Here is a 25,814-nt window from a genome sequence, read left to right as displayed (position 1 = left end):
ATCCCCAAAATTATGTTTTCTTGAATACTACTATTGTGCATGTGTTTATCTAATTTGACATTCATCTGTCCCCAGTAAAGAAAGAAACATGATACCAAGAACATTAAAAAATTAATGAACATGTTTTTAATTATATTTATTTGTTATAGCACATTTTGACTACTCAGGTTCTTAAACCCATACAATTAGGATACCCAAATTCTTCACACTGTAGTGTTTGGCACAACATTGTCTATAAATGAAAAACTCTTTGTATGCTAGTAGTAATAAAACTAGAGTTGTAGTTAAAGTCAACTTGGCTATCTGAAAGCATAATTTCTCATCATGAATGATTCATAGAATTCAGCAGGAGAGGATCCAGCTTTTTCTATTTCAAATCCACAACTCTAAATTCTCAATGGATTGTAAAACTCTTTTAAGTACAAAATTATTTGCCATTCTCTATATTGCACTTTTCCTTTCAGCTCCTAAGTAAATGCATCACAACAACATATGGAGTCCCACAACAACCCTGTGTGAAAAGCATGTCTACTTTTTAAAGAAGTAGAGAAAGAAATATTTCTTGGAAAGTGTAAGGAGAGGTAAATGTTTGTGGCACTGAATTTGAAGTAATTTTCAGTGTGTCATTTTCCCCACTGAAACTTATGGCAGCTGTTTCTTTTAAAAGGCGGGGGGGGCGAAACGTATTTCATAAAATTTCCTTGATCAGGATCTTTTTAGGAACTATCTGTTTCTCCTAGATAGCCCTAAAGACCACATTTTAATAAAACAGCTAAAAGGCACCAGAGAAGATAATTATGGTCATATACGGTAGACCAAACCTACCAAGGAGAGCTTGCAAAGATCAGGATACAAAGAAGAGAAATTAGAAAAGACAAAAGCTATCCTTTGTGTATTATTATATGTCTGTAGCCTGAGCAATAACTAGTCAAAATCTACAGATTGGCTATCAGATCTTAGATGGAGAGGCAATTTAGGATAATGATTAAAAAAAAAATAGCAGAAGGCAACAAAAACTCAGTGACCCTTTGAACAGACAACAGCAGGTAAGAGATTGCCAGATGCAAAATTTATACAAGGGAGAGAAGGAGAGTCTCTATACGTAAGTACAGAGAAATACCAAAGTATTTCTAAACTCTCAAAACCAAAACCGGAGGTTAACTAAAACATTTTCTGGGGGGGGGAGATTGATATATGGAGCTTGCCTTTATAGTGTTATCTACCACGACACTCAAGATAAAACATGACAAGATTCTATTTTAAACTCTTCCCTTGAAACCTCTACTAGGAGTTGGCATCATAGTGACCATAGATGTTTTCAACCAAAATTCTTATTAACTTCTTCCAGTTGTTTGGAATTAACCAAAAATGTTGAAATGCATAATCTTAAACACCTGGAGTGCACCAAGATACCATCTGCATATCCTTCTAACAACCCATCATTTGGAAAACCCTAGTCTAAAGAAAATGAAAACAAAATTATTCCAAAGCCACTTTTGCTATCTAGTTCCATGAAGTCCTACCTCCATGATAGTGTTACAACATATCTGCATCTGGACATACCCTTGACATATAACCTGGCTAGGATGCATTTCAAACAACAACATTGTAGAGCTTGGCAATTCCGGACTGCCCTTTTTTTTTCAGAGGCAGCTAAAATGCAGATTTTATTCATTGATTTCATTCTTCACTTTTCAATTGGAGAGCAGCTGCCTGCCATGCTCCTGCCTCATCCCCAAAAAAGAGTTAAGCATTGTTGGCTCATGATGGAAGAAACTGAAGAAAGGGGCTTTGGGGAAAGGATAGGCTTGGAATGCTTTGAAAATGGAATGGAAAATCACAGACAAAATTTATTATAAAACTTTCTGGTGTCCTGAGCTCTTTCTCAATATGTATAAGAAGTAGCAATATATAAATGAGATGTTTTCATTTTTAAAAAAACTAAATAACTTTTAGGCTGAAATACATTTTTAAATAATTTTGTTCCAAATCATAATTTCCAATCCCATATCTAATTATTACACAAAATTCTACATCCAGATAACTTAATAAGACCTATTTTTAAAAAAATAATCTACACATACAAAAATATATTTAGTAGCCATTTTAAAAAATTCTGGCCAATTATAAGTTTAATTTAAAATTAGTTATGTCAGAAGATTCTCACATTACACTCAGGGGTTGCTATGAAAGTTTAAAAACTGTGAACAGCAACTTTGAATTCTTCAACCTAATGACGGTTGTATTGCTGGGACGGCTTCAATTTATTGAACAAGGATTTATCTATAAGTGTGGGTTTATTTTATTTATCTGCTTTTTAGTGTACATCAGAGCCTTCTAGATTTTTTGCACAATGGAATAGCAAAATGTTATATCATCTCATCCATTCTGAAATTAGACCCAAAGAGACATGGAGATGAAAGAATTAAAGAATGGCTGAAACTGACTTGTGAATCTGCTGAAACTGACAAGCAAATGGGAGGCCGTTTGTATATATTAATGCTCATCAGACTGTCTACAGCAGCGGTCCCCAACCTTTTGGGCTCCAGAGACCAATTCCATGGAGGGAGGTTTCTCCACGGACCAGAGGGGGCAGGGTTTCACCTGCTGCCTGCACCCAGCAGATGGGGCTTCACTTGTTTGTGAAGCCCAGGTTTTGGCATGCCGTGGCCCGGTACCAGTCCATGGACTGGGAGGGTTGGGGACCCCGGACTACATGAAGAGTAGAAAAAACACAGGGCTCTAGCATTTAAAAATGTGTAGTCTCCAGAACCTCCCAAGGTGGGTGGGACTGAATTTTAAGCCCATTTTTTAAAATTAATGTTACTCCTTAATATCCTCTCCTGGACCAACCAAAACATCAGGACAATATTATTTTTTTCCTTAATGTCTTAGAACTTTAAGGGAAGAAGTAAATGCCATTTTCATTCTAAAATCAGAAAACTGGGTCACATTTTCAGCCTTGCCTACTTAGTGAAGTCCCTAAGGATGAGAAAGGTTATCCTCTACTGTTTTATGGAGAAAAGGAAATTAAATACTATGTCAAACAAAAATTAGCCTCAGATATTTGAAAAGCTGAAAAGTATTTTGGCAGCTCTAGCCATTAAGATGACACTAACATGCTATGGAACTATAGAGAAGGCCACAGAAATGGAGCCACAGAGGTAGGATGGTCACCCAACTGGTATAGAAGGACTACTTTTTCTTCCTCCATTATTGAAGAGAAGATATCTTCAGGTTTGCTATAGGGCCTAAAAGAACTCTAAGCAAGCACACACAAAGCCTTGAATCACAATAGCACAGGGTAAATGTTAGGTCACATAATCATTGAATTTATATGGCTAGACTGTAGCAAACTGGGGGATTATACTCTGTAAAATCAGCTTGTCTTAATTTTTGATCAGTGTGACTTCAAGCCTATCTCAAATCCTGGTGGCTTAGCAGACTGAAAGCATTGTGATTAACACCAGCTGTCTGCAATTACTGTAAGTTCGAATCTCACCAGGCTCAAGGTTGACTCAGCCTTCCATCCTTTCTAAGGTAGGTAAATTGAGGACCCAGTTTGTGGGGGCAATAAGCTGACTTTGTATAAATATACAAAAAGTATGAAGGCTATTGCTTAACGCATTGTACGCCGCCCTGAGTCTCCGGAGAAGGGTGGCATATAAATCAAATTAAAAAAAAAAAACAAGAACCAAGAATTAATATTGCAAGGTTTCTCTTTTGTTAAATTCACTTCCTAAGCCTTTATCCAATCAATCAATTAAATATACCAGATTTAACTGATGTACCGAGTGGATTTTTAACACAAAGCCTAAATATCAAAAACCTGAAACACAAACTTTCTGCTTGATAATTTTTCCCTTATACCTTCAAAAGCCTGCTAGTAGACCCAAATAGAAGTGCAAAGTGAGGAAGCCACTTGGTGATTAAACTGTTTTATCGCTGAGTGACAAGGCTGAAGATTTAGTCCCTGGATGTGGGGGAAAAAATCTGTGTCAACTAGATAAATTAATAATTGTTTCATTTCATAAACTGAGTCATTAAAGTAGGATCCCACAAATATTCAAATACATAGTGACTGATTAGGTGTCACTTCTGTATTCACACACACTGAATTTATCCTGAAGCTAAATATCTTAAAATACATGGCTCTTCTTTGTCTCTACAATTTCTTGGATTACAAGAATCTTAAATTTAGGAGCCTTAAAATCAGTCTCAGGCTATTTTTAAACATGTTAGCAATTAGAAACATTAATGCAATTAGATTAATGCAAACCAAACTCTTTAGATGAGAACCAACATTTTAGCTTTTAGAATTGTTCAGCATCTCTAGCAGAGAGAGTCAAACACACAGAGACAGTTCCTCACTAATTCTGAAACAGAATAAATATGGCTATTCATGTCCTTTGCACACATTGGTTTTATGTCAATTATACCCAGAGTTTTTTATATATATGGCAATTTAAAAACCTATCTACTTAGACGTGAGCAAGTTAAACAGGTTAATTTGGTATTCAGTGTTTGGAAGGGGTAGTTGTACTGACAAAGTGCATAATATTTTTGCAGGAATGGGAAGGAAAAAAAGCTAATTCAAGGGAAACATGGCTTAGCAAAGAAAGAGAAAGTTAGACTGTGAGGCTAGGATCAAGAGTAAATTCTTGCATTGTCTATGAGATACCATTTGGTTTCTGAAGCTTCAGCAGCATTCTGTGCATATTTTCATTTTTTTTTCCTGTACAAGAATAGAAACTAGAGTATTTATTTTTTTTTAAAAAAAGGAAAACTATGAATCTATATATTCTGCACCAAGTTCCAAGATGTGTTGCACATCTGCAAACACGGGAATATTTACAGTGTAAACGCTGGAGAAAGGAGGGAAGCCTGCTTGTTGGTTTTGAAGATTTCTTCTTTGAAGGAGATCTCTGATATATATATATATATATTTACTCTAAGCCCAAGGTCAATAAACAGCAATACTGAATTAGTTGGTTCACATGTAAGCAAATGTTCTGATCATCATCCAAATGTTCACAATCATCCTATTTCTTGCATAAATCTTATGTTTGCTTGGTGCATTCAATGTTAGCTTCTGAACTGTTTAGGTTTCATGGTTGGTTAGGAATTACATCTTTTTTGCTGAAGTCTTCCATATTCTGGACACCTCCAAGGTTCTGGAAGAATTTTAAAAGGCTTCGGAGGGAGCAATTCTAGAAAAGTTAGCAACTTCATGTTAGTATTTCTCATCTCTCTAACATACTTTCTAAGATATCAATTAAATTGTCCAGTCCAAATAAATATCCATCTTCCCGGTTCCCTTCTTGCCAAGCAATTCTGTGGTCCAAGATTTGCCCATCTGGAAGAAAGGTAGTCTTTCCAAAATCAATGAGCCACACATTGGCATGTTCACTTTCATCGTGCACAAATAACAGTGAACTTCCAATTACCTACAGAAAATAGAAAGAGACAAAGATCTAATTTATTACATTTCCTGAAACTTGCTATTACGTGTAAATATTGGCTGATTGTGATTCCAGTCTCCATATATAGGTTAGTCCTTGAGTTGTAACAGTTCACTTAGTGACCATTCGAAGTTACAATGGCATTGAAAAAGTGACTTATAATTGTTTTTCGCACTTCAACAATTGCAGCATCCCCATGGTCATATGATCAAAATTCGGACGCTTGGCAATTGATTTATGACAGTTGTGGTGTCCCAGGGTCATGTGATCATTTTTTGTGACCTTCTGACAAAGAAAGTCAATGGGGAAGTCAGATTCCCTTAACAACCATGTTACTAACTTAACAATTGCAATGATTCATTTAATAAAAAACGATGTAAAATGGGTCGAAACTCACTTAATAAATGTCACGCTTAACAACATAAATTTTGGGCTCAATTGTGGCCATAAGTCAAGGTCTACCTATAGTTAGAACCAGTTTATAAAGAAATGTGCACATTTATAATCTTCTTTGACTAATAAAACCCACAAATGTTTTGCGTGGTCTGTCCAACAAAGACTTATCTCGACGGATAACTGGACTTTGTGGGATTGATTGATTTATCCAATTTTCAGGCTGCCCAACTTCTTAGCAATTTACAAATTTAAAAAAAAAAAATCACACCCAGTATATAGAAAAAGAAATTATAGCCAACCAGAGGAACAATACAACTAACTATAAAACCAAACTTAAATAATTGAGACTCTACAACCAATGTATCCCAGGCTGTGAAAACAATCAAGTTTTAGTGATTTCCTGAACATCATTAGGGTGGGTTCCATATATATCTCTGGAATGATGTCATTGCAGAGGGCAACCACTTCCTCGATCTTAAGATGATATTGCTTATTGTACAGTAGGTACATAATTCATACACGTACAGTAGGTACTTAATTCATAGATGAAACAGCCATAAACAATATTTACTGGGATTATTTTATATTCACTAGTTTAGTTTCAACTTCAAGATGTTGAAACCATCTTGTATAAATGGTATCTTAATATCTTTCACCTGAATACTATAGACACAGAGCTAAGTAGTTAAATAGCTAATATTGTTGAATATTGAAAGCAATGGATTGAAGACAACAGAGATCTTTCAATTTTTTTTGTTCTTGATACTCAGTACAAGGAAGCTTATTCAAGCATATATTTCAGTTTTTGAAGACAAAGCCATTAAGAGAGTCATGAATTGGCTCACAAATGTGGATTCCTTGCATATGTATCAGACATATTTTGCAACAAGCAGCAAAGCTTGGCTATATGATGTTTCAGCATGCCATTCCCAGTTTTTTTTTTTTCTGAACTGCATCACAATTTGGTTTCAGGCTGATTCACAGAAAGAGAAGTTTTTGTATTGGAAAAAGGCCCTGGAACTAGATGACTTTCGTGTTACATTTTAGCACATTTGTATTTAAAATTTCTTGCAATTATTGAATAGAAGCAGATAATATACAGGTAGTCCTTGACCTACGACCCCAATTGAGCCTAAAATTTATGTTGCTAAGCGAGAGATGTATTAAGTGAGTTTTGTCCCATTTTACAACCCTTCTTGCTGTTAAGGTGGCAACACGGTTGTTAAGGGAATTTGGTTTATCCATTGACTTTGCTCGTCAGAAGGTCAAAAAAATGTGATCACATGACCCCGGAACACTGCAACTGTCATAAATGTGAGACAGTTGCCAACAATCTGAATTTTGATCACGTGACCATGGGGATGGCTGCAATAGTCGTAAGTATGAAAAATGTTCGTGTCACTTTTTTCAGTGATGTTGTAACTTTGAACGGTCACTAAATGAACTGTTGTAAGTCGAGGACTATCTGTATATACATGTTTCATTAAATATACCGCTACGTACTAGAGCAATCAGAGCAACTCACCTCATGTTGCTTGAAGAAGACAGAAGACTCAAGGATGCCACGAATTTCACGCAGACGCTTTAAATATTTTTTCTGTCCAAAATAGAAAAGAAGCAATGAATCACTTAAAAAGTATTTCTGTCATATAGACAAAAGGAAGATTAACACAATAGTAGGGGAAGGGGGACACATCAGAAAATATATTGTCATTGAGCCATCTGAGATACAGTCTACCAACAATCTTGCACAAACCTAATTCCTGACTGCGGGGTTGAAGTACCCTAACCCTAACCCTAACCCTAACCCTAACCCATCCTAGGGTTGGCAGAAAACTATAACAGAATGTCCACCCTGCCAATCCCTATATTCTATTTCTATCATCTCTTTTTCCCCACCTTTGATGCAATAGTATCACTGCTGAACCTCCTAACCTCCGTTAAGCTGAGTGTAATCAATACACTGGTGACACTTTGCTCCATAAACAATCTGATCGAGTGCTTTCATAAATAACAAGGGGTTATTTATGCAGTTTCACATCCTCATCTTCTGCACCTGCTCTTCACATAATACTAGATATTGCACAAAAGTCGATCAGGTAGCCAAGAAATATAATGTACAAAAGTTCATCAAAAGCTGAAGAGCATGACAAAAGAATTCAAGCTTTTTCATTCAGCCAAACCCAAAATTCAAATCAAAGAAAGATTGGGGTTTTTTTGATTCAGAGATAACATCTAATTTGAATAGACTTACCTAGTATATTTGACACCCAAAAGATATTGTTTTTAATTATTTATTACAATAATATTCCTCCATCACTAAGAGCCAGTTTCGTATAGTAGTTAAGGTATCGTTATAAATAGGATACTGTTCGATTCGAGACCCGTGTTAGGCACAAAGCCAGCTTGGTAACCTTGAGCTGATCAAACACTCTCAGCTCTCAGAAAGAGGCAATGGCAAGCCAGTTCTGAAAAATGCTGCCAACACAACTAGAAGGGAAAGTTAAATTAAAACTGACTTGAAGGCAAGATGACCTTGCCATCCAGGTCATGGTTGTCTCAAAGGTGCTTTTTCAAGAGGCAACTAGATTTTCTAGTTTTTCTTTGAAGACATTTCACATCTCAAGCAAGAAGCTTCTTCAGCTCTGGCTTAAAGGCACAAAACTTTTTTCTCTGCCATTGTTGCACCACTACCACTACCACCACTACCATTACTACACAACTGATTGGCACGCTGGCAGAAGCAACTACACTGTACTCCTTCTGCTAACCTGCTCTTCATCTTTGGCAGCACTTCTCTTATCGCCTGCACCTGGGACAGATCAGACCACCCCATTCCACCCGGGTACGACACTGATTTAAAAGAAAAATTCTAAGAGACTTTAAAAAAATCTTAAAATCCCTTTTGATGGTAATAATGGCATCCTAGCTCCCTATAAGGAATCATCCACAAAATCCCACACTTATTTAGGCAATTCCTCTTCGTAAGCAAGCCCTAAATGAGAATTAAAACTGTCATCCCAAACTTCCATGGTTAGCTTACCAATATAGTTGTGTTTCCCTTAATGAATTCCACAAAAACCTGGAAAACTTGTTCTCGTGTCTTTGTTGTCTTGAAGCTGGTATTACAAGTCCCATCAGCCTTCTGTAAATATTAAAAAGATGGGGGGAGTCATTCTGCAGGGAGTGGAAAGAAGAAACCAGGAAAGAGGCTAAAGAAAGGAGGAAGTCTCAAACAATGTACTCAAACACTGAACCCAGGACATACCTAGGTGGAGAAGTCTTCTTTTGATGCAACTGCAAGTAACTCCACTAGTATGGCAAAACTAGTTGTGTATATTATCCACTAAAATCTACATCTTACAGCATACAGTAACTGTTTAGTAATCCTCCCAACTAAAAAGAATCAGTTTGGTCAAGGAATTAAAGCACCAGGATAGAAACGTGAAGACCATGAGTTCTAATCCCACCTTAGATCCAAAGTCAGTGGGATAACCTTGGCTAGTCATTCTCTCTTGGCCCTAAGGAAGATTGAGACAATGGAAAACCCCTTTTGAAATCTTGCCAAGGAAACTTCAGGGACTTGTTCAGTCAATTGCCAGACATTGACTTGAAGGTGCATATAGACATACAGACATACACAGAGTCCTTCCTAACCTGGTATCCTCCCAATGCATATACTGACAGATCTAGCTGCAATTCAGTTCCCCAGAAGATGGAATTAAACTGTTGCACTGCAAACACCAAGTTCAAATTCATACTATCATGAAACTTCCTGGAAGACCCTGGCTCACTCACTCACTCACTCAGACTAATCTCTCTTGCAAAAGTGGGAACGGGGAAGGGTGGGGTTAAGAACCTAAGAAGAAAGACAAGAGAGAAATGCAGTAAGACAAATAGGAAAAACCTATCTTTCTGTGATACAAGATATATTTTGGAATATTATTTTATTTTATTGATATGTTGCCCATCTCTTGCTATCCAGAGTGATAGTGATACTGAGTCAGTAATTACAGAGTCACGGTTAAAAGTTGATTCACTGGAATAATTGGTGGAACTCCTTTAGCCTGAACTTTTTCAAGTCCCATTTATTTCAATCAGTTTGCCCTTAAGTGTACCCCCGCATCTAGTTCATTAGGGAAGGACTGGAATGACGGTTAGCATTTATAGAAAGAATACTGCATCTTAAAACCAGGTTTCTGACTATGAAATATGCAAGACTTTTTTTTTAAAAAAGAACATACATCTGCATTTATTGTCATTTTTTTCTGTAGATGAATGCCCAGTGAAATGTGACGTTCTATATATTCATACTGATGCAATTTGAGTAAAATCTGTGGTAGATGGCAGGCAGGCATCTACTTCCCTCCCCTTTAATAGCTTCTCCTCCTTCAGAAGAAACACTTCTGCTCCAAAAGGGTGAGTCTGGCATAGATCCAAATGCATGTGCCTGACAAGACATAAGAACGTTATGCAATGGCTGGGCACATCGTGGGCAGAGAAAACTAGCAGAACTCTGATGAACTCAGTGAGTACAGTGAAAGAATTCTCTCTGCCTATTGCCAGATGGCACACTAGCTATCACATACCAGTATATAACTCATCATAGGGAGAAACATCTGACAGTACCCTCCAAGTGATTTTGCTAACATCAAAGCCTGAGATGCTGGGAAGATGCCCAAAGAGAGAGAATCTTTTAGGATTCTAAACCCATTCAACAGCATGAGAGCCAATGTGGTAAGGGCTAGGGTGATAACACCAATCAAGCACATAGGATGTGCTTCTGTGTGTGATATGGAAATTTATTAATATCAAAATTGACATTTTTAATTCAGGCTTCTAACACAGATGACTATTTCCCAGGACAGAAACAATCGTATCATCCATGCCCTTTGCTTCCCTTTTGATGGTGATATTTGTTTTATTGCTGTTGCTTTTCTTGATAAGCCTAGTTCAGCTGGTTCAGCTGATGCTCTGTAAACTGTACGGAATATCAGCCTTGTTTGATAGCCAATATAGCCAATGGCAAATAGCTGTAAAATTTGTAGTCCAAACCAGCTAAATATGCTTGTCTGTTAAACTGCCATTATATGTGCGTGTTTATCTTTGTGTGTGTGTGAGAGAGAGATAGGGTTATATATCTCAAGATAGCTGCCTTGAGGGCACTGGTATCAGCTATGGACACTTTCCAGTCAAGTACAAATTACATGTTTCTATTTCCTGCTGGCTTCTCACTCAATCACCAACCAGGCTCAGTCCTACATAGCTTCTGAGACCAGACACTGTCACCCAGGTGTGGCCATGAATGATACATTACTATGGAAGCTTCTGAAAAGCACACCAGAACAAATACTCCAATCAGGAAAGGCTAGGGAACAGTGGTGGATTTCTACTGGTTCGCCCAGGTTTGGGCGAACCGGTAGTGGCGACGGCGGGAGGCTCCACCCACCTGCCCAGATGTCATCACATGCTCTGAAGGTTCCAGGCACTCACAGTAGGGAAGGTAAGTGGAACCCACCACTGCTAGGGAAGATTTCTTACCTTTATCCCTTCGATCCTGAAACCCAGGCTAGCACTGGAGCTGATGGTCTCCCTCCATTGCATGTACCGAGGTTTGGTCACCGCATGCTGTGTGTTCTCTTCAGCAGTGGGTGCCAAAGGGTCCACATCTATCATCTTCTTATACATATCTTTACGGAGCTTCGGTTTTTCTCGTGCTTTAGTCAATTCTTCCTCCAAATATGTCCTACAAAAACAATGGGACATTGAGCATCTCTCTAACTCTAGCAACTACAACAAAAGTTAGTTAGCTGTCATTTCATGCCATCTATCCCATATAATGCAACATTTCAGTTACAGGCAAAGAGAATTAACAACCAAACTAGAGTTCTCTTTTCAAGATTATTTACATTAAGATATTGATTTCCTTTTTAATTTTCTAGATTGTGAACTGATTTGCGATCTTTATAGAAAAAAAATTATAAATGTATATCTTAAGTAATCCTAATAAGAATGCATTGGCCTCTTAGCAAAGCTAGCTAATCAGACTCAGACAGACCACAAAAAACACATTGAAAAGATCTTTTAGACTGATTCCACAGTTTTTTCCAAAAATGAAACTACCCAGCTCTAGAATTATAAAACTAGAAGGAAAAGAAGGAAAAAAAAGTCTGTTTGTTTAACTGAGAGTATTTTCCAAAACTCTTTTGATTAGTTTTCTTTTTTTAAAAAAACTATTTCAAAAGAAATGAATTCTTCATTATTAACTTTTTGTCCTGAACTTATTTGAAGACTATTTGAAGACAATTTGATGAAGAATATTTAAATATATTTCAAAGAATTGTATAGCTTTTTCCAACATTTTCCAACAACTTTTCATTGAATAGAAGCATAATATTTGGACAGAGCAACTATGTAAAAAAATGTTATTTAGTATATGGCAGGAAAGAACAAGGCAACAATACATTTTCAACAGGACAAGGTAAACATTTCTTCTAGTTTGAAACTTTTATAAAACTGGGACAACTCTTTACGGTAGGGACAATGACAATTTCACAATGCAAAATGGACATATACTTAAGAGATTTAATTTAACGAAATCGTGCTTCAAGTTTATTTAAAGCCACAATCTGTGCATAATGTTACTTATCCCAAAAGAAATAGCATGATGTGTCTGTATGTTGAACAAAAAATTGACTCCATCCCTAGAAACACAGAAGTGCAAGTTGTGACAATTCAGTTCTGACGTTAGTTTCACCATATGCATCCAATCAATTCATGTTCCTTTACCCAGTGCACAGAAAAATAATTCATAATTTGATTGTGAGACCTGACATCAAGCTCAGAGATAATTCAGCTGACGCTTGACCAGTGAAACAACATCAATTCTTCTATTATTCTTGCTATGGATGTGTCCAAATTGAGTAAATCTTGCTAGAAAATGCCACTCATTTCCATGAATATGTCCTATATGCAGTTCAGTTTCTGAAAATGCTATAGGGTTTGGAAAGTGGTGTTCTTTATAAAGAAAGTATTGGCCATTTGTGGATAGACAGAAGATCTGGCTACAAACTTGTTTCAGGATTTTTTTTAGCAATAAAACTACAAAACTGAAAAATTGAAAACATATTAATAAACCTAAAAGGAACAATCAAACAGCCTATAGGGGAGCTTATATTACAGATGCTGCTTCTCAAATAGTTATTTTTCAAAAATGTCCATAACTCAGGTAGTATAATTGAAAGGGATCTGTCGTGAAGTTCTGCTGTTGACCTTCCATGAGCACTCTAAGGACATCTACCTTCCAAATTATCCAAATTATCAAGCAAATTATCCACAATGAGATGGGAAGCTGTTGTTTAAGATCTCCCACCTGACTCCCATTTTACAATCCATCACACAAGGCCCTTCAAAATTAGCTAGAAGATCATCCAACTGTAAATAGGACTCGCCATCTCTCTCCACCACACCATGGAAGACAGGGACACAGGAATGCAGTGAATCTTTCATCAGCTGTTCAAAGCACTTCTCCTCATTCTCAGAGTGGCGTTTCAGAATCGTCCCAGCATCGGCTGCTTTAAAACTTCCTGCAGAAACAAAACCATGATGTGACTGGAATTTTCAAAGGCTTCTCCTCACAGTTCAACTGCAATAACCACCAGCAGCACCATGACCCCCTATCCAGTTCTGCTCCAATTTAGTTGAAACATAAGTCAGCATCCCGTAAAAAGAATTTGTTGTTAGTTGCAAAGTCGTGTCCGACCCATCGCGACCCCATGGACAACATTCCTCCAGGCCTTCCTGTCCTCTACCATCCTCTGGAGTCCATTTAAGCTCACGTCTACTGCTTCAGTGACTCCATCCAGCTATCATGTTCTCTGTCGTCCCCTTCTTCTTTTGCCCTCAGTAAAAAGAATAGCCCAAGATAAACAAGGCTTTTGAAAAAGTGCAAAGAAGAGCAACTAAGATGATTAAAGGCCTGAAGGCCTAAAACATATGAAGAACCGTTGGAGGATTTGGGTTTGGCTAGTCTAGAGAAACGAAGGACTAGGGTGGGTGGGTGGACATGATAGCAATATTTCAGTATTTGAGAGGCTGCCACAAAGAAGAGGGGGTCAATTTATTTTCCAAAAGAGGGCAGAACAAGAAACAATGGATGGAAACAAATCAAAGAGAGAAGAAACCTGGAATTGAGGAGAAACTTCATAACAGTGAGAACAATTAACCAATGGAACAGCTTGCCTTCAGACATTGTGGGTGCTTCATCACTGGAGGTTTTTAAGAAGAGACTGGACAGTCACTTGCCTGAAATGGTAGAGAGCTTCCTGCTTGAGTAAGGGGCTGGACTAGAAGATCTCCAAGGTCCCTTCCAGCTCTATTCTATTCTGATTCTGAACAAAGCCAGGCAATAAACAGCCTTTTCATAAAAATCCTGTGAAAAACATCTACCTGAAACATTCAAATATATTTAAGTCCAGATACACATAGCTGTATAAAAGCTTTACAGAACCAGCTAAATAATGACTCAGGAGCCGTATCTGGTGATTAAAAATATACTGCCCTGCTGCTATTATTTGAACTGATCATAACTGAAATAGTGGCCAATGGTATACTATATGAAACTAGGAACAAGCTTGTGTTAATGGGATATATGCTGAAAGCTGACCTTTGGAATGCAGCATACATTTTCAACCAATTCAAAATAATTTGTTGAGAAAAGGTAGCCATTATGTTAGCATATGTTCCCCGACTCCTACCCCAGAAACTGGAAAGAACAACTCTGTAATCTCTACAAATTTTAAATTCAAAGCATGAATCATGTTTGGATAATCAAAAGATGGATGAGAATAAAACATGTTTTTAAATCACATGCCAATTAAATCATGGTCAATTTTGAGAGAGTTTTTATGGTCCCTTTTATATTTAAAAGCAAGAAAATATGATGTTAGGAAATCTGAGGTTTCAAGGTTCTTGTGAGATTTTGGTCACATTGGAACAGCTCCCCAAATAGCCCGTAACCCAACTGCATGATTTACTGACCCACCTAATGTTTTAATAAAGCCCACCTTTATTTATGTCATTATTTAAATGTGCATGGTTATTAATTCTCAAAATCCAGTATAGATTTTTAAAAAGAAGGAATAATGTAAACACTCTCTTATCTTGCACTGAATATTTAGAAATAAATGATCAGCTTTGATCATGAGTATTCTTTTTAACTAGGAGTCCTGCAAGCAAATTCAAAGTTTTCAACTTCATTAATAATTTTTAATTACATTCTACTATGGTAGATCAATTAAAGAAAGTTAGTTCTTACCAGTGTGACCAGCCAGCTGCACCCAAGAATATCGCTTTTTGAAGGGACTGATGACTGGCAAATTGACAATTGTCTTTATTGTCTGCCATGCCTTTTTCTGAAACACACAAAAAAAATAAAAGTTAATTGCATATGAACATCTAGACATTGTATGAAGGGGTGTAGCATTTAGTTATTGTTACAAACCTCCATCAATTTCCAAAATAGCCCACCATTACATAAATCAGATCCCCATTTAGAGATACTGATAATCCTAATAAATTTAGAAGGCATACTAGTTAAAGGATAACGAGGCATAGGATTTATTTGTGTTATCTAAGTTTCACCAATAAAAAACTAATGATCAAAATCCAAAATCTAATGAAACTCAGGCATGCTGCCCTTATGCCCATATGGAGTTCTGCTTTGCATTTTTCTGGATCTCATTATCCTGACGCCTTAGCTCAATAATCTTTTTTTTCTTCCTTAAATATAAATAAGCAACAAATCCAGGCACTGCAGGGGCCAAATGAAATAAAAAGAATTCCTTGAAAGATTGTAGAAGGATCACGCCTAGTTTTGAATAGGCTCCCTTTCCGGATCAAATTCAAAGGGTTATGTACTTTCTCCACTGACTAAATGAAAGCAAGTTACTGTATTTGTATAGAACCTAGAGTTAAGTCTTTTTTTTGTCCAAGATGTTTATTCTCCATGGTGAATAAATACAAACACACACACACAGTCAGAGCACAACAGATCTTTCAGCTACATCAAGATCAAGGCAACTGACAAGGTGAGAAAAAGCCCTTCTAAGCACAGATTGCCATCCCTATTCAGGTTTAAAACAGATCCTGTTGCTCAAATCAGGTGCTGACCCAAGTTCTTGCAATGTAAAACGCATATTGTTTCTGCAGGGATTGTCCACATAAATGCTTTTCTCTCTCTCCATCCTACTTGCAAACAATCTGCTGAACACACAACCTGGTGGACCCATATGCTGAAATCTATTTCCATGCTGAGATTGCTGTTCATGGCTATGTGCCAGAATGTACCATTCAATACCTTACTCTAGAAGATTAGGCTAATATATTTTGGAGTACCACTAAATGGAAAAAAGGCACATTTTACTGTCATTAATTAGACTCAGTAATTGCATATTTTATTTAAAAATATTTGGGGACAGAACATTGTAAGAAAAATGGCATGAGGCTGATGGACAAGCTTTAACTACTGACGGGTTTTTTTAAAAAAATTGTTAGGAATGGAGAAGGATTCTTATCGCTTAGCCATCTTACACTGCTTAATTTCCATGGCTCCTGGTGTTTTTCTTGTTTTTCTCAAACAAAAATTCAACTTGTTCTTTTTAAACAAAATCATGCATTTTTTTCCTACCTCCCTGAATTTTCATACTCAACAGTATAATAAGCCTACGCAAACCCACTAAATGCCTTTATGATAATGAGAAACAAAAGGGGTAAGACTAATTACTGCTCATCCTTTTCTTTTTCTTTTTTTTTCACTTTTGTACAACCTTAGAGAGGAGCTGATAATTCCAAGGTTCACTGTGTTACGGCTGCATATGTGCAGAATGTATTATGTTGCCACATTTGGATCAAGTCTTATTTTAGCAAATCAGATCCATCTGAGAAGCCAACATTATTGTGGTTGTCCTACTTATAGCTAGAATAATGACCTTCCATTGTGTGCCATTGTGTTGTGAAGAACTAAAAACTCCACCATACCCTCCAAGCCAGCATGCTACCTAGGGATAATGCAAATTGTACAAATATACTAGAATGTACCAAATTGGGAAAATTGCACTATACCAGGGGTGTCAAACTCAAGGCCTGTGGGCCGGATCCGGCCCATGGAGCTGTTCTGGAAAATGTAAGGGGCCAGCCCGTGTCTCTTCAGCCCTGTCTACCCGCATCACTTCGGCTCAATCTACCCAATGTGAAGAGGAAACATCAGGCCAGCGTGGCTTCGGCCTAGTCTACCCAATGTGAAGAGGAAACATCAGGCCAGTGTGGCTTCGGCCTAGTCTACCCAATGTGAAGAGGAAACATCAGGCCAGTGTGGCTTCGGCCTAGTCTACCCAATGTGAAGAGGAAACATCAGGCCAGCGTGGCTTCGGCCTAGTCTACCCAATGTGAAGAGGAAACATCAGGCCAGTGTGGCTTCGGCCTAGTCTACCCAATGTGAAGAGGAAACATCAGGCCAGCGTGGCTTCGGCCTAGTCTACCCAATGTGAAGAGGAAACATCAGGCCAGCGTGGCTTCGGCCTAGTCTACCCAATGTGAAGAGGAAACATCAGGCCAGCGTGGCTTCGGCCTAGTCTACCCAATGTGAAGAGGAAACATCAGGCCAGCGTGGCTTCGGCCCAGTCTACCCAATGTGAAGAGGAAACATCAGGCCAGCGTGGCTTCGGCCCGGTCTACCCAATGCAAAGCGGAAAAATGCCAGCAGTTTGGGGAGTGGCATCAATATGGCCACGTCCATCCAGTTGACAATGCCCCCCTCCCCCCCAACGTCAATGACATCCTAATGCGGCCCTGAATGAAATTGAGTTTGACACCCCTGCACTATACCATTCATTGGACATAGAGAGCACAGCTATACAAGACTTATCTGCTTAAAATGTCTCTTTATAAGGCTGGAGAGAAAATGACAAGAACTATTCTTGTTGTGCAATCTCAAGACACAACATGCAAACTTGTTCCCTGTGAACCATTCCAATTTCTTTTCTTTATTCTGAGGATATCAAGAGTAGGAAGACCTTAGTTTCTCTGACATACTGACTTTTCAATTCAGCTATCTCAGCAAACCCAATTCAACTAATGCATAAAAATAGAGCTATAGTTCTCCTCACCTTCTGCGTCTGCCTTTGGAAGAAGCAAATTATTTTATGACTTAATTGCTCTATAATCATTCCAGAAAATAACTACCTTTCTGCCAGCAACATTACTGTTTTTGTTAAAGAAGCTGTGTGCCTAGTCTAGAATGCAGCTGCTATTAAATTCCCCATAGAATTAATTAAAAACTCCAGAAAAAACTTAGCGGACAACCTTTTTACATCTAACAACACAGGGATTATCTTTCTTATGTCATTTTTTTTTCCTTTTGCATATTTCACAGAGTAGACCTGTGGAATCCCATGCTGTGTGGGGTCTTCCTTGTATGGTGACACCCATGTCAATTCCTCTTTTGACCTCCTCAGCAACCTGAGACTGCCTAATTTCATATGTAATTAGTAGCCTCCTTTTATCTTCTTTTCCTTTCTACAATTTCAACTCTCCTCCAACTTCTTCTTGTCAGCTTCTTAGTCCATTTCAACTCCCACTCTCCCCCTTTCATGTGACTGCCTCTCTTTTGAAACTTTTTCATTCTAGGAGGTAAGGTGGCAGGCTATGTCTAACTCTGCCATTCTGCCACAGTTCTGTTAGCATAGAAAAGACCAGCATTAAGAGGGTCAGGTCGCTGGCTACACAACTAGGTTATGATATAACGTGATGGCTCAATTAATCCACCTTCTGGGTACGCACAATACAGTAAACTATAAATTAATCAAATAGGCTGGGTATAATATCATGCAAAACTACAACACAAAACAAAAACAAATCTTATGCAAGCTTAATTCTAATTGTGAAAATTCATCTACTAGGAGTTCAACTGATTTTGTTTAGCATACTGTTTGTACAAAACCAATACCTTACAGAAATATATTAGTATGATAAGATTTGATTACCTGGTTTCCCAGATCTAGATACAATTTCTTATCATGTTCTCACAGTTCCCTGTATTCACCATTTGCTTTTGCAGATTTATTCAAATGTCTTTTTTTTTTTTTTAAAGAATCAGAAAAAGGACTTCAAAGCACCATTCATTTCGAAAATAGTACTATGTACTATGTATACATACAGTACTGGAAACCAAACAACTAAAAAATAAGATTCAGTGCCATTTAATTCAGTTTTACTGATGTTTCTCCTAACAAGGCTACCACTTTTAGGGATCCCAGACTTGCTAAACACAGGCAATTCCCAGTGGCCTACTCCTAAGTAGAAAAACACATGATCTTTTTATGGATCCATGTACTTATTTACTTATAGGGATCGTATGTGTGATTACAGCAGGCAATGAGAACCTAAGATACATAATGTGGACAGTGGGCTGTGCCTCTGATGCACAAAACTGGGTGTTGGCACAAAAGAGGCAACATGTTAAATGTTGACAGCTAAGTTAAAACAGGGCATTTCACTACAAAGAAAAAAAAGGTTATCTTTCTTTTATTGAAATATTTATTAGGAGGAAAAAGTATATTGCACCCTAAGATCAAAACAACCATATTTTACATGCAATATTCAGTTGTTTCAAAAGATGGCATACTTATTACGTGAGCACTTCTTATAAGGCATCTCTTTGCCAGCATCCTTCAGATAAGGACACCTCCTTCTGTACGTCTACATTCATGTCCATAGGAGGAAGAACTCTAGGATGTCATTGTTCATGCTCTTCGCCCAGAAAGGACAGTGTAGGATTCTTCTTTGAATGGAAGCCATATGGGTACAATGTCCCATACAAACTGTATGCAGTGATGTCAAGAGGAAAATAATATAATTTTAGCAACATGGATGGGAGGATAGCCTATTAGTTTGTAAGGAGGCTTCCTCCTTTCTGAATAACTGTACTGGACTACTGCAGATCCCTCTGAAGAAAAACCCACTTCCAGTTTGATATCTGTCATCTTTTTGCCACTTTCTCCAACCAATGGACCAATTGTTTCCTTGACCTTTTTCTTGTTTTTAACATGTTAGAAAAAGCTCTTTGTGTGTGTGTGTGTGTTATTTTTTACTTTTGTCACAAACCTTTGTTCATTGTGAGCCTTAGCTTTCCCTCCTTCATCTTTAAAGGCTCAGAATATTTGCTGATATTCTGCCTTTATTATTTGCCCCCCTTTCCACTTTTTATACTTGTCCTTTTTGTCTTTCAATTTGTCAGAGAGTTCTTTATGCAGCCATGCTGGTTTCTTTTGAGAGCTGTTATTTTTCTTCTTCATTGGTATTGTACTAGACTGGGCTTTTATAATCTCACTTTTCAAAATTTCCCAAGCTCCTTGAGTTGTTTTCCCCTTGAGGATTCTCATACGTAGAATCCTTCCCAAGCTCTCTCTAAGTTTATTGAAATTAGCTCTCTTAAAGTCCAAGACTCTAGTTTGACTTTGTTCTACTACTTGTGCTTGCATAATGTTGAATTCCAATACTGCATGATCACTTGCCCCCAAGGTTCCTGTAGCTTCAAGTTCTAGTCCCGCTTCAGGCATGAAAGCTGGCTGGGTGACTGTGATCCAGTCACTCTTTCTCAGCCCAAATGTCAGGCTCGGGTGACAAGCCAGTCAGTCAAAACCAATGGAGCAACACTCAGGTCATCTGAAAAAAACAGACCTGCACTTGTGGGAAACCACTAGGAAGGAGGAAAAAAGGCACTGGGTGAAAAACATTTCTTAAGTCCCTTCAATATTATCTTATCCAGGAAGCATTTGCTCCAAGGTAAATAGTCTCTCCTACCCAATTTAAATATGACTCACCTGTTATCAATGATTTTTTTCTTGGTAGGATGAGATAAGAGCAGGAACAGCCCCAGAACAAGCAAGCCCTAACATGATACAACAACCACTTTCACATACATTCAGGTGAATTGTGTGAGAAGAGGATCTGAATCTAAGAGAACCATTCTTCATTAAATCACCTCGCCTTTTTCTCTTCCGCATACTTAAGAACAACATCCTCTATTGATGGAAACAAGCTCTCACCCTTCTAGCAAAGCACAGCAAAGTATACAGAACCACAACAAATAGCATGAAAAAGTTGAAAAAAGTGGGTCAGTCACTTTTTACTTGATTAGCCATCAAGAACTAAGGAGAGAACCGAGACTTCCGGTTGGCGTCGCGGCAATCCAGACGGGGAACTAGCGGGGCTCTAAAGAGCCCCGCGAAAACCCCGTCTGTTAAGCCGCCGCCGGCAGGCCTGCAGACCTACCCTGTCCTGTAGGGACAGGGGGTAAGAGAGGGACCCCTCGGACGGCCGAGAGGAACAGGCAGGTTCCTCGGGGCCGGAGGATTGCCCTCTGCATCGGCGGTGGGTGAGCGGCAGCCATGGCGGCTGCCTCGAGGCTGCGACAACTGGGAGAAGTGACATGCAAGAGGAAGAAGTGGAGAAATAGAGTGATGAACTCGAATGCCGGGTGAGTGAGATTTAACTCAGGCGGGAGCAGCTTTCAACCTTAATTATAAGGTTTATAGCATTACTTTCTTCAGATTTGGGATTTAATTTGCTTAATTGAATCCTCAAGATATGCATCATATTAAACTTCCCAGGTTCAATGCAGGATAAGCAGCTACTGACTCTAAACCTGAACATGCAAGTTTAGGGAAACATTGCAACATGTGTCCTTAAACAAGTCAAATTGGTTGTGCAAGTTACAGCTTGTTACTGACAAAAGAGAGCCAAGGATGACCAACTATAATATCTGAAAGCAGCCTAAAGTTACCAAGGCAGGTCACATAAATTCATGCTTGGACTATTTCTATTCAGCCATTACAGGCTAGTAAGTCACAAACAGAGTGGTTTTTAATCCTTTTCGCATCCTTGACACACTGGCAAGGTGCTAACTTACATGGTCAACTATCTTATAGGCAGGACTTTGGGTTGCAAAAGGTCCTGTGACATCACAAGTTGCTGCAATTCATGAGAAGAAATGAAGACAGTCATGTCCTCATGATATCACAGGAGTGGGGTCCTGGCAATGCAACATTTCCCATCATTTATTTGTGGCTCACATGTGCAGCACATCTGGTTTATTATCTGCAAGGCCAGTAAGAAAAAAAAGACATCCCTGACAAAGCCCTGATCTTTTTCTTTTTAAATAAATAATTGTAAAAAATATGCCCAACACAAGTATGGTAAAGATCAATTATACTATTACTAGAATAATGGCAAAAAGGTTTATCACTAATTTGTTTAGGATGTACAAACAGCATTGGAAGTTTGTAAATGTCCTCTGCCTATAAGATGGGTGTTGAAACTACATTAGTTCCCAACAGTCTTTTTTCTAGTTGCAACTAAGTATAGCAATATCCTTTCTCTGTTGTGCCACTACAACACTGCCTTCATTTCATCCCCAGACCAGAATAAGATAGGCTTAAACTGTCCTTAGATCCCCAGGGTTAGTAGAATACTTTCTCTCGTAAATTAGCAATACTAATGACAATCACAAGCCATATAAACATTTGTTACTCTTTGCATCCTGTGACACTATAATGACCAGCCCAAATATCAGTCCAAATGAGATTTATTGGCTATTTCATGCTGATGTGGCTATGTATCTTTCCCTTTCATCCTGACTAAGCAGACTTTGTCTGCCCTCCTTATGCAGATAGACACATCAGAGTCATACCAGCAACCTTCTAGTTTGTCCAGCCAAGTTTATTTATTTATTTATTTATTCAACTTGTCTTTCTCCGAAGACTCACAGACTCCGAAGTTGTCTGTAAGCACAAGGCTTAAAAAGTTAAATGGTATGATGTAAAATAGTATAGTGGTCTGAAATAGTCTAGCAGGCTGAAATTATGAAATTAATTTTATGCTCCACAACACAGCACAGTGGAATCTGGAACACAGCATTTATCGCCAATAGAATGAAAGGAAAAGGGCAAAATACCCTGAATTAAACTTGCTCCTTGTGACTCAGCTCGCATTGTAACTCTGATGGGCTTTTCTGTATGCATTCTAATTTATGACACAATGGGGTATAGGAGAAGGGGCAGAGGAAGTAGCCTAGAAATTATGGATAGGGCACTACCGTCAGACTTGTCCCGTTTCCGCTGGAGTGCTGTGATCCCAGCACTTTCTCACCAGCTAGTGACATGCTGAAAAGGGACAGCAACAAAACTGGAGCCCTCAACCAATCACTCTGCTTAAATATGTACTGTACGCAATGTCATTTGGCAATGACAAAAAACAAACGCAATAGAGGAAATGGGGAAATAATTATAGTGACTATGTATATTTTACAAAGCTAATTATTTTTCATGCTACCGTGCCTCGAAATGCATTGCAAGGCATTTCACAAAGGGGAAATCTGGGATAGTGAGGTTTACATCTTGCCATCTTTCCTTTTTTATCAACAAATATCTCATCTCTCTGGCAGTTAAAGTCAGCCTGTCCTCTGACATAAACAGGAAACGAGAACCCCGCAGAGGATGCACCTGCTGAGCTTTCAGAAAACAGCAGCGATAACCTTTAGCCATGTCTTGAGTATAGGAACCAGAATCGCCCCAAGATGGTTATTCTCTAAGCATATGACCTATCAACATATTCATCACAGGGGGTAAACACCGAAATTTTTATCACTTTATAAATGTCAACAGGCTAAGGATACTACTCTGAGCATACAAAGTTGTATCTGTTTTGTCCTCTCCACCTTGAATCTCTTTGTAAATGGAATTATTTGAAAACAGAGCTCTCTCCTGGGATTGCCTGCTAGAAGATCAATGGCAAGGGATCAGAGCATGTAATGAAGTTAAACTGGTTAAGGAAGCATTAAAAACAGAGGACATGGCAATCTCCTTCTACAGGCACTATGCAATGCTGGTCTTTGTTTACTAACATTTTTGTTAAGAAGAAAATCATATGTGAGGTGTAACATCTATGATACTTATCAATGGGAGAAGGAGGAAGAGGCAGCTGCAGAGAAGGGCAGATACTGAAACACCCAAGATAATAATAGCCCATAGTTAACCATTCATTCATATTCCAAATATAATTTCTCTCACATGCTTTGTTTGTTCTACTGTATCAAATCTAGTTCAGCTATTTCCTTTCTTTCTTTCTTTAATTTGGAAAATTTAATTGCAGATGTCCTGCAGTATGTCTAATATAGTCAAAGAAGAGGAAGGCTCAAACAATAAACATTAAAAACAAGGCATAACTAATTAATCATTGGAGAAAAATTATATTAACAGGCCTCGGGACTTCCATGGGATATGAATTGCAGGAAACTGCTGGGTTACTTATTAAGTCTCATTAGTCTACCCACATATTGGGATAAATCATGCACATTATTACTCATATACATAATACAAAAGACACAGCATCAGTAGAAACTCTGATCTTTGTATTGATGCTATGGTAGGATAGGAATAAACGGAAGGCTTTCACAGAGAGGTATTTAAAATTCAAAGGGAGACTAGTCAATGCACTAATTGATTGATTACATTAATGAGCTATAACCTTTCAGTAAAGCATGTCGGCAAACTACTTACCTCATCATAGAATACAAGCCCTGCAAAGCTATTCTCTTAAGATAGCAGTAAATTAATACTGGAAGGAAAAAGAAAAAAAATATTTTGTGCACTGGATCCAGTCCTAAACAAATTATACCTTTTTAATCTATTTCTTAACTTCCACAAAAATAACTCACGTATATTGGCCTCCATATGTGCTGAGAGTGTAACTTCTATCATTCCTAGCCCGTGGGCCCTAGGTTGCTGTAAATTGGCCCTAGTTTCCGATTACATCTGAATGGTTTCCTAACAAGACTAACAACTGATTAGGTGTCATCAATATGTCACACAGCCTTCTTCACCAAAGGTCTATGGAGAGTCTCAGTCATCCAGGTCATGGGTTTTACAAAGATGCTTTTTCAAGAGACAACTGGACTTTCTGGTTTTTCTTTGAAGACATTTCGCTTCTTATCCAAGAAGCTTCTTCAGCTCTGACTGGATGATGGGGAATGGAGGGATTTCTTCGCCAAAGGACTTTTTCTTGGAGATCTTCAGAACTAACTAATCCAGAAAATCAAATCTGATTACATATATTGCCTTATGGGTGAATTATACAATGAAACAGATAGACCAAATCAATTGCTGAACTACCTTTAGAGAAGTGGTGCAGCTTAGTTAGAGCTGAAACTAATCCAAACATCTGATTGATCACATAGTCAGACAGCTACATATATCCATAACAATGCTTGTCTTAATATTTCTATCAAATGATTGTTCTTAATATGCAGAAAAAGAATACTGAAAGGTAACAAAAAATAAAAGAGAATGATAACAAACATTAAGAAGAAAAAATGATATAATGAAATAAAGATCTAAGAAAAAGCAGTTTTCAAACAGTGAATTACAGTTGACCGCATATTGGTCAATCTTTCCTCTATAGCACAGGTGTCAAACTTGATTGCGTCATGTGACATCATGTGATGTATCGTGACATTATTTGCCTTTGTGGAGCTGGGGTGGGCTTGGCCTGCATGCAATGCATCCAGCCCACGGGCCGTCAGTTTGACACCCCTGCTTCTATAGCAATGAAGATCAAGGTAGAGGTGAGCACAGCTTGTCAATCCATGATTTTATATTAACTATGACTAGTAGTGCATTGCAAATCCCGGTTTGCTTGTGGGCGTGGGCGCGCTTGTGCATGCAACACTTCTGCCCATGCGCAGAGCCTCCCATCGCCTCTGCTACCGGCTTGCCTGATCCGGGGCGAACCAGTAGCAACTTACTATGACTATGACTGAGTTTTCCTATCAAAGTAAAACTATTCTTTTAGTGATCATAGGAAATTCAGATTTTTCATGTATTCCAAATCTTTGGTGGTTCA

At 38.2% G+C, this 25,814-nt stretch overlaps 1 protein-coding gene across 1 annotated transcript in view; it reads right to left on the bottom strand.

The window, feature by feature from the left end:
* Positions 1 to 99: 99 nt before the first annotated feature.
* Positions 100 to 25,814, bottom strand: part of ITPKA (inositol-trisphosphate 3-kinase A) — a 54,215-nt gene continuing 28,500 nt past the window's right edge. Inside the window, exons 2-7 of the mRNA XM_034417807.3 lie at positions 15,175 to 15,271; positions 13,231 to 13,444; positions 11,400 to 11,604; positions 8,902 to 9,003; positions 7,384 to 7,455; positions 100 to 5,447 (exon numbers count right to left, since the gene is read on the bottom strand). Coding sequence (XP_034273698.2) covers positions 5,244 to 5,447; positions 7,384 to 7,455; positions 8,902 to 9,003; positions 11,400 to 11,604; positions 13,231 to 13,444; positions 15,175 to 15,271 — 894 coding nt within the window. The 3' untranslated portion in view covers positions 100 to 5,243. The remainder of the gene's footprint in view (positions 5,448 to 7,383; positions 7,456 to 8,901; positions 9,004 to 11,399; positions 11,605 to 13,230; positions 13,445 to 15,174; positions 15,272 to 25,814) is intronic.

This window comes from Pantherophis guttatus, chromosome 1 (assembly GCF_059756535.1).
Source record: "Pantherophis guttatus breed Tessera chromosome 1, ASM5975653v1, whole genome shotgun sequence".
Classification (NCBI taxonomy): Eukaryota; Metazoa; Chordata; class Lepidosauria; order Squamata; family Colubridae; genus Pantherophis; species Pantherophis guttatus.
Note: the sequence above shows the minus strand (reverse complement) of the source record. Positions and strands in the feature narration are given on the sequence as shown.